This window comes from Centropristis striata, chromosome 17, assembly GCF_030273125.1.
Source record: "Centropristis striata isolate RG_2023a ecotype Rhode Island chromosome 17, C.striata_1.0, whole genome shotgun sequence".
NCBI classification, from domain to species: Eukaryota; Metazoa; Chordata; class Actinopteri; order Perciformes; family Serranidae; genus Centropristis; species Centropristis striata.
In genome coordinates, this window is record NC_081533.1 from 11,526,865 (window position 1) to 11,541,773 (window position 14,909).

The window sequence follows — 14,909 nt, forward strand, 5'->3', positions numbered from 1 at the left end:
GTAAACAGTGAAACCAAAGAGGGTTTTTTTTCCCGGTTTGTTTTGTTTGTGTGAAACACTAAATGGCTGATTTTAATTCAACTTGGAGCAAATTCAACTTACAGGGATGATACAGATTTTTTTCACTTTCTTACCCCCCTGAGGATTCACATTTTTTCAATAACTAGGTCGTAAACCAAGCAACAACGTCCAGGGCCAAAAAAAAAAATTAAAAACAACTGCAGTTCTACAAATGGCCACTAGGGGCTAGACTCAAAAGCGAGTTGATCCCCTTAGACCCCCATGTTAAAAACAACAACTTCACAGCAGAAATAATCTTTGACAAAACCTTTTCTTGATATCTAAACCCACTTACTGACTTGTGGTAGAAGCACAAATATTAAGGAAAATTACCAAATCAACAAAATCTGAAAGTCAACAAATCAGGCAGGTGAGCACCCTTTTAGTTTGTTTGTTTGTCAGCATTACAAAGAACAAACTACAGGCCTGATCTTCATGAAACTTAGTGGAAGGGCATTGCACGGGTCAAGGAAGAACCCAATGACATTTTGTAAGGGATCTGAAACACAGGCTGGATACAGTCATTACTTTACAGCATTATAAGGGAGAGAATTTGGCCTGGGTGGAGGTCTGGGGTCTACTTGTGTCCTTTAAGTTTCTAATGTGTACAAATTGGGGGCTTGGAGTGTGAAAGAAAGGTATTTGCTAAGTTGGAGAAGTCTAAACATAGTGGTAGAAAGTAACTAGGTACATTCACTTTTATTTTATTTGAGTATTTCCACTTTATGATACTTTATATTTCTACTCCACTACATGTTAGAGGGAAATTTGCACTTTTTTACTTCACTACAGGAGTTGGAGTTACTATTCAAATGAAGATGTTACATTGTTACATACAAAACATAAAATCTGTGTTGTATGAAATAAACAGATTATCAATGGATTGTTACTGCCAAAAGTATATTCTATAAAAATGATCTCCATCCTAATTCCACCACTGCATGATGTCATATCAATAATAATGATTATGATTTATTATTATTATTTATTCATTATTGTAAACTGACTGGTTTGTATTCTGCTTATTCCGTGTGCTTCTTGTTGTTATTCATTATTTCAATGTTTTCCCCTCTAATTATGTATGCTTATTTCTTTTAATTTTGGGCGTTTTTTGTTGCATCATTGTAACATCATTGCTGAATCTGAAATAAATTAAATTGGTTTTCTTAAAATTAAAAGTTAAAACTTTAAAACTTTAAATTTAATGAAAAGAAAATGTCACAAGAAATCTAAAAAAAAAAAAAAAAAAAAAGCTTTGCAACTAAGATATTCTACAGATATGTTTTTAGGCAATAATTGAATTAAATACAAATATTCACTGTATGTTAGGCTATTTTTTTTTAAGGAAATTGTCTGTACGTTATTTTTACAATTATTTTTTTTATTTGATGGGGTAACTGTTGGGCAACTTTTGCTGCCAGAAATGTGATGGTTTTTTTTGTTTTTTTTAATTATTTTTTAATTTTTTTTTTTTTTTTTACAGTGTAGCCTAGGTGACCAAATTGCAATTTGAGTGACCCGGAAAGAGAATGATGTAATTCTGCTAAAATAAATACTATTACTAGGCCTTTTCTAAATGTAATTTAACATGTTTTTGTTCTCCATCTGAAATACACATTAAATCCTCTATCGTTAGGCTATGTATAGGCTACATGAAACACGTGCAGAAACAGACCAGATCTAACAGCTATTATTTCACTGCGCTACTTTTAGTGATTGCACCAACAGTTTTCACAGAACAGATTTAATTATCTCCCAGTAAAAATAACGTGCAACAATAAAACATCAGAGGACTATTTTTTTTTCTTCTTTTTTTGCAATTACGCATGGGTGGGGTAACGGCGTTTCATTGTCTATTCATTTAAGTTACTCTGGGGGGATAAATGGAAAGTTTGAGTGCAGAGAGGGACTGTAGTGCTCTTGTTAGGTGAGAGGAGGAGAGGAGGGGAGAGGAGGAGAGAGGAGGAGGTGGGAGTGCGTGGGACTGCCGGGCAGACGGAGAGAGAGAGGGGAGGGAAAAAAACGCAGCTTGGACATTCCCAGGCTGGGAAACATAGCGAGGGAGAGAGAGAGAGAGAGAGAGAGAGAGAGAGAGAGAGAGAGAGGGGAAGAGAGGAGGACTGTTTTTCTCGCGCTGAGATCTTGCATGAAGAAGGGTGAAAAAGCGCCTGGAGGAGGTTAATGGAGGCTGTTTGACAACAACTGAGAGGAGAAAGTTTTGGCGGAGAATGTGGAGAGGAAGCAAATGCAGGAAAGGAGCTGAGGACTATGTAGGAATTCCTGACTGAAGTCATGGTAAGTCCCCATTTCTGGAAAAGTCATGTAGCTTTTCTAACAAGGGCATTTTCCAAACTTAAAGAGCTCTTATTTGCATTTTTAAAAGTCCTATGAAGGCTGGTATCACAGTGGCAACATGAGCTTTTTAGTTTTTTTAGTTTTTGTCTGCCTTGAATTAACTTCAGTATGTTTTTAATCCATCCAGGCTTTAATATGTGTTTTTTTTTTTTTACTTTAATTATTCTCATGAATGCATGGGTTTGATTTGAAGTCAGCAGTTATTAACACCCGGCTTACAAAGTTGTCAAATCCCAAATGGCAGCAAATTATAATGACATGATTTAGTGACGCTGGTGACTTTTGTGGTCGACTTGCAGAGAGGGAATCAAGAGCTCTCTGTTGCGTCTCTTGGGATTCTGTTTACCGTCCACACCCACTCCTGGTCTGATCAGTGACACACAGAGGCCGGGAGACGCAGAGAGGCCGACACATGCACACAAGCATATGAGATGATACATTAAATCAAAGAAAGATAGAGAGTGATGAAAAGTTGGATCATATTCTTGCTTCTGTGCATTGGGGAAGGGTGGAGCAGTTTGGCAGGCAGAGAGAGAAAGAAAGAAAGAAAGAGGGAAAGAGAGGAATAAAAGAGGAGGGTAGGGTTACTTTTTATTTTAGGAGAGTTGGACGGCAGTGACGGTGGTTTCGGTGATGCCGCATTTTCCATATTGGACCTGGGAGAAAAAGGGGCAGAGAGAAAGGAGGGGGAACAAGGGATGGCATGGACTGCAGGGAAGGAAGAACATGTGCAGCACAGTTTTCCTCTCTGGGGTGAAAAACAGTTACAGATGTACACACAAGAATACAGAATAAAGTAGAAAAGTGGGACATTTCCTGCAACACAATGCACATAAGAGAGAATTTAACACTTCAACAGGCAAGTCGAAATGTCTAACAGGCCTCCACATGTGTGCAAAAGGTAAAAATACTTGAGTGTGTGCAAACACGGCTGCTAACACATGCACATAGGTGTTAAAATGAGTCATGCAGCACTGTGACACACACACAGTCACCTCTGCCAAGAATATGTGGCAGAGGGTATTTCCATCCTCTCCATCTGCTGATTTTGAAACTCTAATGGGATGTACCGGCCCAGAGTGTGGCCTGAAAGTCTGATGAAAGTCGTCGCATTAAGGATTTGGCGTGTTTGCTTTAACCCGCTCAGAGTACCAGGCGGGTGGAGATAACGGCAGCAGAACAATCCAGACAGGGTCAGCAATGGTGTCAATCTCAGGAATCTTTCTTTCATTGAGCTTCCTGTGATTGTCAGGACGCACTGACATGAACGGGGCACGCAGACGGAGGACGGATAGTTTTCAACGCGGCTATTATATGCTGATTGTGGCCGTTTCATTGCCAGATTTATTGGGCATCCGTGCAGTTTCTTTGTTTTTCATTTGATCTTATTATGCATAAAAAACACAATCTGGAACCCGTGTTCCGTTTGTTAAACCTACAGAAAACTATCTCTAACTCTGTAGGTCTAGGGAACATTTTAGCGTCTTTAAGCCACTTGTTTTGATTTTGAGGCCCACAGTTTTTGGCTGCAGCAGGAAACTGTTTTTAAAGTGGAAACTTCAGAAAAACCCATTCTATGCTACCTCCCCAGCATCAAACAGCAGAGAGATGAATGCCTAAAGTACCAGTATAGGACTCTTGGCCGACCCATCATAACCATGCAGGGTGAAACTGCCCAGCAAGGTCTCCAACCTAAACGGCAGAACAGGTTGTTAGTCAATACCACCCACAATGACACTTATGAGCGTTTCGCTGTCATTTTACATACACGTACTGTTCATTGTTGTAACAGAAAAGCTGCAGTTTTGTTAAATTTAGACTACAAAACCACTCATCTAGGTTTAGGGCAAAGAACTTCCTGGTAAGGCGTTTTAAGAGACAGTTTAAACATAAATGAATGTGACGTGACTACCGGAAGTGATGCAGTTAAACACAATGCAGAAAATGTGAGGCACGAAAGTTCAGTGATGTTTGAATCTTATCGTTTACTTTTGTTTTTCACATGGGGAACGAACCACGTTCCCCTGGGTGAAAGGCCGGAGTTTGTTAAAGCTAAAATCAACTAAAGCTGTCCTGTAAATCCATTAAGAAAGGGTGAGAGGATGCTGTGAGAGTCTGTGTTTGAAAATTAAAAACCAATGCTTTAATGAAATGCTTTAAACTTGCATTCCTTCTAAAGACCAGCAGGGGGCGACTCCACTGGCTGCAAAAGGAAGTACAATTGTATGGAATCCTATGAGAAATTGACCATACTTTTTACTTGATTTATTAACTCATTTAACATTTTCTTAACAAGTTTATGGTCTCATTCACTAATAATACAATATTTAATAAAGTGGTGAAACTGTTGGCTGGTTTACAACAATTAGAAATGATACTCCAAGCTAGAAAAAAACCTACCCAGGCTGTAATAAACTAAAACTGCCAAAGTTTTACTCTTCACCGAGCTACTGTATCTTGTTACATTAATATTGGACAATTATGCAAGCGAGCCTATGAAACACTGTAAAAATGGTAAAAAAAAGGTCAATATAGGCTTACAGTCAAATAACAGTTAACCACCGTAAGTCATTTTACAGATCATTTCTTTAAAAATATTGATAACATCCACTAAACTTTCTTTTAAACTTTAATATGACTTTTAATAATCAAGTGTTTAGCAAAGTTTGCTGCCAGACTTTGTGCCCTTAAAAAAAACAAAAATACATTAAATGTCAAGCTTAACTTGAAGATAGATTTACATGTGTTTTGCGTTGTATTTTCTTGTAATTTTCTTGTAATTTTTGTCTTTTTGCATATAATTCACATAAAAGACCATAAAGCAATGGAATAATACTGTAAAAAAAATGTACAATGCCCCATTATATTAATTTCCAGATTTAATTTTAAATTTTATCCTTAATATTTGTGATAAAAGTCATTTACTTTTCATGACAATTGCACTTTGTGTAGAACCCCCCCCCCCCCCCCCCCCCCCCCCAAGAAAACCCTGTAAAATAAATCAGTAAATCTCTGGAAAACAACTTTTTGTTTTTTCAGTGTATACGTTGCCGCAGGGAAAGTGACATACTAAGAATATCAATAACGCCAATAAATGTGACGAAGTGCCATGCTCTTTAGTCACAGATAACAAAAAGACAATGACTGGAGGCCAAGTGTGTGAAATTCCACCTCTGCTCTCCATCCAGCAGCAGACTGCAGCACTTAAGTCGTCTAAAACAATCTAATAACGGAGCTGTTTGACCTACTGCAGGTCGGGTTAGATTATACAGGAAGATTTAGGAGAGGAAATCACTCTCAGGCCTCTTCTCCTTCTTCATCCTCCTTTCCCTTTGTCTGGCACTTCTTCCTGTCTCTTCTGTTCCCTCGTTCTCTGTCGGCATCTTGTAATTTTTGCCCCTAATCATGTCATCCTCTCCGAGCTGCTTTAACTCTCTTCCTCTGTTCCCCCATCCTTCACGTACTGTATGGGTCTACATCTGGTTTCTATCATGGTTGCTGCTGCTCTTGTTTCCCATCGATCTCTCCCACCGGTCAGCCCTCCTCCTCTTTTTCTTTTCTCTTTTCCTTTTTCTGTCTGAACCCCTTGGTCTCTGTAGGGCTGTCTGGTTCTCTCAGTGTCTCTCTGTCTCTTTTTCTATCAGTTTCTCCAGTCACTCAGACTTCAATAACTGGCACAAAAGGCAGTTCAAGTGCTGTGTATAAATATATATCTGAATATTTATATATATCTTTGGACAACTCTCTTGCCACCAGGGATCTGCATGGAAGATTACTTCTGCTTCTTCCGTTTCGGTGTGGAGAAAGACAGGAAGTCTGACGCAACGTTGACATACCCTGATTCTGCACTGTGTGTCCATATTTGACACAAACAGGAGGACACACATTCATTCACACTGTCCTGATTGTCCTCAGCGACACTCCACGTGCAGCATTAACGCACACAAACTTTTCCGGTTACTTTTTTCCGGTGAGTAAGAAGTCATCCGCCCGATTGTGGAGAAGATTAGTTGAGCAGATTGCGGCGATCTGTCAATTAGAACATACACAAAGAAACAACCCCATTGGGCAGCCTTGGAGAGTTGTAAAAATTGTATTACAGTAAAAGAAAAAAAAGCTCAACTCAAAGTCCACTTACTACCTTTTTCCAGTGGTTTTACTGAATGTTCCCCAGTGCTTGTTCAGTTGTTATGGAGATAGCTAAGTGTTGATGATCACAAAATCTCAGTATGGAACTTTGGTCTTGTGATAACTTCTTGGAATTCCCCTAAAGTTAAATATCATTCTGCCAATATCCTGTGAAGGACCACGTATCTCCAGGACATCCAGACATCGAGCTGAGAAAATACTTGTTTTCAGCTTCAGGACGATCCATCTTTAGCTACTATTATACAACAAATTTTTTAAATTTCCTAAAGGTTACAATTAATCCTTCCACTGTGTTGTAACACAAGTGTTTTGGAGGTAACTAAGCAGGGGCTAGTTCATTCAGGGTTACCAGTAACTAAAATGGTGTGTCAGTCAGGACACAGTGAAAAGATGAGGAGATGTAATGAGTGTGAATCCTGGTGTGCTCCAGCAGTTTATATCACTCTATAGCATTTTTAGTTAGTTATTCCTTCAGGGACTTAATGCTCTTAAGGACGGCGAATATCGGCAGGCGAACGGTGATGCACAGCAACTGCTGCAGTCACTTACTCACATGTAAACTAAACATACACTGTGAACAAGTTCAGGTACAAACTTTAACAAAGTGCACTTATCACCATACGTGTGCAAGGAGTACACACACAAATACAGAATAAAGTAGAAAAGTGGGACATTTTCTGCAACACAATGCACAAAAGAGAGCAAGAAGAAGAGAAAAAAACGCAATGCATGTCTGAGCCTTTTAACAACTAGTGCAGTCCGCATTCAAACTGGGCCTGTTCGGAATGGGACGATTTCTACTTATTCAAACAAATTCACGCTCATCACTGTGCTTCCTTTGGTCCTTGGCCACCAAGGAGCATACCCACCATGGCACAGTTATGTCCCATAGCAATGCTAGAGTATACATATCTAACTAACAGCTAGCGGTTTGGGACAAGGCTATTTCCATGAACAAAGGCCTTGCAATGCTTAGTTACATCACTCATGCTTGAAGTGTTCAAGTTTTCTACAATGTAACATCTCTGTCCTCTTCTGGTCTTTCTTTAGCTACTATTATACAATATACAATATCAAAAGTAAAAGTTCTCATTATGCAGAATGGACCCACTCAGATTGTTTTATACATACTAAATATATTATTACATTATTGTTGTTATTGATTCATTTATGTAAGCAGTGTTTTCATTTTGTGAAGATACTACTTAATTTATTGTTATGAGGTTTAATTCATAAATAATGTCTAATTATTTTAAATAAATCATTTTTTAATGTTAGATTTTGATCTGAAAAAGTAACTAAAGCTGTCAGCTAAATGTAGTGGAGTATAAAGTACAATCTTTGCCTCTAAATGTATTTGATGAGAAAATTAAAGTTACATAAAATGATAATACTCAAGTAAAGTGTCTCAAAATTGTACTTAAGTACAGTACTTGAATAAAAGTACTTAGTTACATTTCACCACTGCTACACAGTGTGTTCATTTGTCACATTTTGGATGAATAAAATTCCATAGATCTGAAGAGCTCGCACTGGAAACCGCAATTCTTTGGGTCCTCAGCAATACCCGCCAAGTGTGCAGTCAACCGGATGAATGGTTGTCTGGAAAATCAAAGGACAAACAGACAGAGACTACTTCCCTTTTAGTGAAATTAAAAAACCACAACATTTAGAGACGTGGTGTTCTTTAGACAGTCTTTACCATGCAAATATTTAAAGATGCCTCATTGCACTATTTTAGCTGGCAGACATTGCACAGTTCCTCAGTGAAACCCCAAAATATGACTCCAGCAGTACTTTCACTTCCGTACACTTACTCCAAAAATGATGACGTGTGTTCTCAAAGACGTGCACAACAAATCAGAATGAGCACTTCTTCTCTGGTGAAAGCTGTTCTTAGCATGCCTTAAAATAACTGCCATGTTTCTTGTCAAGCTTCTAACTCAGATCTGTTCTTCATCATCTTTCTGGTTTGGTTTCATTTAGTGATAATGTGCGTACAGCGATTTCTCCAAAGTCCATTTGGAGATTGTGCTGGAAAAACTGCAGTAGGCTGTATTTATTACAGATCATCCCATCACATCATACTACATATGTTCCGGTTTGTCCAAAGTGAGTGCTTTACTATTTTGTATCCGATCGAAGAGTAACTGAATTACACCTGTAGGCCCTTAAAGAAGAGGTTTAACATGAGAGGCTCCTTCTGTCTTGGAGCCTGAAAGGAAATCTAATTTACAAATTTCATCAAGGCTGCTTTGTTTCATGTGCACGTATGGTTCTGTGAGGGAAAAGTAGAGTGACTAATTGCATTAGATTCGCTGGTGCTGTACGCTACAGGTTAGACAGAAGTGACAGATGCATGAATCAACTTGACCCTTCACCTAGACGAAACAAACGGCACAGCTGAGCTGCTATGACCGATTTTACTGGAAAATAAGCAACTTTGGATGTTTTGGTGGAAAAGCAGCATCACTCTTTTTCTACTTCTATTACTGTATTTGAGTAATTGTGCTTCCAGTGAAGCAAACCTGGAAGCGCCTTCAGACGGCATTCTTTCAAAACCACCAATGGTGGTTGCAAAAGCACTCCGGTCCTATCTATCTCAATACAAAATAAGATGATTTCTCACTTGATTTATTAGCTCGGAAAGAACTGTCGTGGTAACATTGGTCTCAATTGCTAGTTTCAAGTATTCTTCAAGACAATATGATGTTAATTGTATAAATAATGGTCAACACATCTAAATGCTGTGAACTTGTTTGTCGTGTTTTCGTCTCAGAACTTTGGCACATTCACTGTGAGTGTTTTACTTCATAAAAGTTTATTTGAAAATTTTGTTCATGTAAAAAAGTCTTTGGTTGGTTGTACTAAAAGACACATTTTGTTTAAGTATTAACAGGTTATTTTTTACCTCCTCAGTCCAAATATGTTCTCTCCCAGTTTCAAAAAACCAGGAGATGTCGACGGACGTAAAACAAGATGGCTCCTGACGTAACGCTAAATTCGATGCTTCAAATATGTCCATTATTTATATACAGTCTGTGTTGCAGACTGGGATCCCATTCTTTGGATTTTCACAGTGGAATATCCTGTTGAAAGTTGTGTGCACAGGCATGCAAACACAGAGTCAATGCTGAGGAAATAAAATTGGGGAAACAGTGCTGGTGACAATACAATTGTGCATCACACATCCAAACTAAATATTTTTGCAGGCGAGCTGGCTTGTCACTAAGCAAACTACATTGATTTTTTAGCTTTCTGGCCGTCTCAATGTGAGCAAAATTTGTTAAATAATATGATGCTTATGAGCTTAAAAATGGTTTAAGGGTAGCTCTCCAAACCTGAGTGGAACACTTAAGTAATGAATGAGTGGTGCATTGAGTTGTGTTCTCTGGCACGAGCCTCCTATTTGATCCTGAGGGGATCTATTGAGCCAATTGGGCTCAAATTGCAGATTTGTTCCCATTCAAGTTGCGTCTGTGAGACAGTGTTGAAAGTACAGAGGCATTGCACATAATTATATTGGCATTTAGAGGCAGTCTGATGTTACACAAAGAGCCATTCCTTTGAGAAAACACACCAAAGGACATTAGAGAGCATCCACTGTCAGGTTTGAGTTTTTTTGCTTTAATAAAGTGTTGTTTTGAATTAACTCAGGTCTTGTGGGATGCTTTTAAAGGGCTTTAGTCTTAGAGGAAGTTCCTGCTGGCTTGCCTTGCAATCCCCTGAACCCCCTGCTGTGCTTTTACTAGACTCAATATGTTCTGTCAGTGAGCCAGAAGGCTGTTTAAACCTCTTTTACAACCACTACACCTATTACAAGCTGCCCTCTGACAGACTGTTGTTTACCATTAGTCTGAGACACCTCCTTCTGTATATGTGATGTAATCCTCGTTAAATATACTTTAATGTGACCAAATGCTGCACAACCTCTGTCCTCAAAAGTAATTATAAAGTTTTGCGTAAGACTTTATTGCTAGTGTTGGTCTTAAAAGTCTTGCTAAAGTTGTGTTTTGCCGAATATGTTATCTTTCAATGTGGTGATATATATGGATGGATGGATGGATGGAAAGAAAGAATGATAGATAGATGGATAGAGCAAAAGAACTACAAATAGATTGATAGAACAAAAGAACTATAGATAGATGGATAGAACTATAGAACTACAGAGAAATGGAAAGAACTAAAGAACTATATATAGATGGATATAACTATAGAACTACAGATAGATGGATATAACTAAAAAACTACGGAGAGATGGATAGAACTAAAGAACTGTATATAGATGGAAAAAACTAAAGTCCAATGTATAGATGGATAGCACTATAGAAATATAGATAGATGGATAGAACTAAAGAACTATAGATAGATGGATGGATAGATCTACTTTATTGATCCCAAACTCAGAAATTATTGTGTTACAGCAGCAGCAAAGGTTAAAACATCAAGCACACCATACAACAAATGGAAAAGTATTATAGTGTATGTATAGTATAGTATAATAGTGCAACAAGGTGCTTTTATTGGCCTTGTTCTAACGTTATGGCACGAAAAAGGTTAATTACTTGGAAACTAGAATGACATGCCAACCATCTGGCAAAGTTTTCACTTGTTTTCAGATAAATAAGAACGATTTAGACACTTTTAATAAGAGCTTTTTATGTGTGGCTTACTAAAAAAAGAACGTCTTGGTGATGGAGTGGTTTTGTTTACAAAAAAACCCAACGGACTAACATGACCTTACAGCTGCTCTGCTGCTGGAAAACTGAGCTGCGTTCAGCAACATTTATGTAAGTTTTGTTAGATGATTTGTGTTTTTTTTTCCAAGTTGCAAATTGTATAGCTTCACTTCCAGAAGTCTCTGTTACTATGGAAAAAAATAAAGCTGCTTGACTCTGAGCCTGGTGGTGCCATAAGGACTGAAGTCACAGTTGAAAAATTTTGCTCCACAGCCAAGAAAGTGGATAGGAAACAGAACCTTGTGAGGTCTTGTGAGTGACCCAATGCAACCTCAGCAGAGCGAGAGATAAACTGCAAACACCAAAGACACACCAAAGGGGCAAACCTACGGGTCTGTAAAGTGAAACCAATGTGTAAGTGTCTTAAACCTGCATTCTTTTTATTAGCCAGCAGGGGCGACTCCAATGGCTGCTGCAAAGAAGTCCAATTGTATAGAAACCTATGAGAAAATGACTACCTACTTCTCACTTGATTTTTTTTCTCTCATTAAAAAAAAATCTTAATGGGTCTATGGTCTCAATTGCTATTTTCAAGTCTAATAAAGTGCTTTTTAAATTAAGATCCAAAATACAAAAATAATACCCAAGCTGTAAAAAAACAAAACTGTCCTTTAAAAGAGGATGAAGGTTTTAGAGGACGCTGTGAAAGTGTAAGTGGCCAGCAGGGGGCGACTACACAAGTTGCAAAAAGAAGCGCTATGGTATAGAAGCCTATGAGAAATTGACCCTACTTCTCACTTGATTTATTACCACAGTAAACATTTTCCTAATGACTTTATCGTCAAAATCGATACTCCTTAGTCCTCTATAATACGGCATGATCTTTATTTTGCAAATTATGCTTGCAGAAAATAAAAAGATGATAAGGCAGCATGTGTGTTTTTTACTTTTTCACAGTCTTTTTAGTTTATAAGAGCTAATTGTAACATTTTGGTCACCTAAAATTTGTCACTTCTAGGCAGCTCATTTTGAATTACAGATAGACTTTGATAACCAAGCTAGCTGGCCAGTGGTATCATTAGCTTGTTATTTAGCATCATTCTCTTCAGCTTCACCCTCTTGTCCAAGTATGTTCCCTTCTGGCTCCAAAGACCCAAGATGGTGACGGACAAAATGCATGCGTAGTCTACAAACCAATCCGTCACTTTTATACAGTCTGTCTTCTGTGTCTGAATTTCCATATTCTCCCACCCTATTCCAGATTTGAGTCAAAACACAACTGCAAATAAGTCTTGACATTTGTTTCAACCTTAGTTTGAATATGTGATTTGTTGAATTTATTTTATCAGGGCATTTCAGGCGAAGTTGCGCAAATCGGAAAACTACAGTACTTTCTTGTTTGTAGGACACATTCTGTCCTGACATGTGGCTAACCCCAAACCCTCCGTTTACACAAAAACAAACCCAAAAAATAATTTTCAATACTGTTGAACCTCGGTCTTCTTCCATCAACCCCCGCATCACCACCAACTCATTCCCTCCTGGCCCCTCTCTCTCTCTCTAGCCGCTCTTTTTCTTTTTCCTTTTCCGTACACTCTGTTCTCCCGTTCTGGTTTTTTCCCATGGCTTTTCATGCATCCCCTCGGTTGTTGTAGTTATTCAGGACAATATGCCGTCTGTTGAAGAGAATCCCGACGTAATTGTTGTCAGATGACATTCAGAGAGTCGGATGGAGGTGAAACAAAGAAAGTAAGAAGAAAAAAAAAACAGGAGAGCAAATTGAGGAAAAGAAGCAGATGGGAGAGGAAACGTGAAGGGAGGGAGAGAAACTGGAAAAGAGAGAGAAAAAAGTTGCGGGTTTCCATACCAACAGTCCATGCAGAAAAATAAACACTATGTGTTGCGTGCCCTGCTCTGTCACCCTCCAGCTCACAGGCCGGCCCACTGTTATGATGTGTGTGCTGCAGTGCTTTGACTCTTTTGTTCGGGGGTTCCTACATTAACTGGGCCTCGGAGGAAATGTTTGACACTCCCCAGACCATACAACAGGAAGTTGAATATGTGTGCATATTTGTCTGCATGTGTGTGTGTCAGCAAAAGAGCCGAGACAACCCGGCTGTTAAACACAAACACAGACATTAGAGTTGATTCAGTGTCCGGTTATGGATTAACCCTTTCTTACCACCTCTGTGTCTCTCAGGGTTCGGAGGCAATGGAGGACTGCGTGCAGGGGGCGCTCTCGTCGCTTTACCCTCCCTTTGAGAGCACGGCGCCGCCCCTCCTCTCCCAGGTACACACACATTTATTCCAGGCTCACATCTCTACAGCAATAAACAGGGGAATATAAATAATGCAGATTCAATTAAATGATAAGCGGACGTTGGAGTATGCGGGGAAGGAGATGTTGTGTGCAGATAACATTGCTTCCCCGAGATATAAACTGCGGCTCGAAGCCAACACAAACAAGATCTAGCCAGCTGGTCAATTAAAGCCAAACCCTCTTCCTCCAACCAGGAGCTTCACATGACTTGTTTCATTTAAAGCTGCACAATATTTATGCTTGTAAGACTCTTATTTTAGGCTCTAATATGTACAACTTAGCCTCACAGAGTGCCAAAGACACATTTGTCTTTAGTGGTTTTAGCTTTTTTTCCTGACAAGCCAGTGTACTAAGGGGCGTTTGAGCTTCTGGGTCATTTTCTGTTAATCAAGTCAGAACTGTTCACAAGTTCAAGTCAAGTTGACAGTCTTAAAGAGCAAATCCAAGTCAAGTCATGACTGTTCACAAAGCTTTACTTGTCTTGGCTTTACAAGTCTTTCAGGGCAAGTCAAGTCGATTGACACAGGTCTAAATCAAGTTTCAGTTTCAAGCCCTATTGATGCTATAAGCTTCATAAGTCCAAAGTCACATGTGTTTTTAGTGGTTTTAGCTTTTTTTTCCTGACAAGCCAATGGACTAATGTTTTGGGTCATTCTCTGTGAGTATTAATTGGATTTTGGTGATTGGTTTGCCATGTAGTTTCCAATCCAAGTCCCAAGGAAGACCATCAGGCTTTGGTGCAAATTTCGTGTAGTGACAAAATGGGCAAGATACAGTTTCAGAGTGCTTTACTTGTCTTGGCTTTACATGTCTTTCAGGGAAAGTCTGAGTCAAGTTTCAGGTCATAAAGGGCAAGCCCAAGTGAGGCCATTATGTTCCATAACATTTTTTGGGGGAAGTCCAAAGTCAAATTGTTTTTAGTGGTTTTTATGACAAGCTAAGAGGCCTTGAGCTCAGGTTTTGGATCATTCTCTGCTAGCATTATATAAGTAATTGGTTTGTACCAAGTAGCCATGTAGTTTCAAATTCAGGCCCTCAGAAAGAACACCAGACTTTGACGCCAATTTAATGTAGCGGCTAAACAGGCAAACAGTTTCCGGATCTGTCAACTCATGCTGTTTGGCCTCAAAAAACTTTTTTCCATAGACTTACATAGGTAAAGAAACATCTGTAAATCAGCAGATAACTTTTTTGAACGTCACAACCCCTGCGAAAATGACTTGGTTTATTCATTCAGGTCCAATAACATTTATAAAGTCTAAACAAGCCGTAAAATAAATTGTTTTATTCACATTCATGTTCAAATGGATGGGTCAAATAATTATTTAATAATTATCTAACATTAT

At 38.8% G+C, this 14,909-nt stretch overlaps 1 protein-coding gene across 1 annotated transcript in view; it reads left to right on the forward strand.

The window, feature by feature from the left end:
* Positions 1-2,201: 2,201 nt before the first annotated feature.
* The window catches only part of arhgef40 (Rho guanine nucleotide exchange factor (GEF) 40), a 62,637-nt gene continuing 49,929 nt past the window's right edge, over positions 2,202-14,909 (forward strand). The window contains exons 1-2 of the mRNA XM_059354664.1: positions 2,202-2,355; positions 13,444-13,533. Coding sequence (XP_059210647.1) covers positions 2,353-2,355; positions 13,444-13,533 — 93 coding nt within the window. The 5' untranslated portion in view covers positions 2,202-2,352. The remainder of the gene's footprint in view (positions 2,356-13,443; positions 13,534-14,909) is intronic.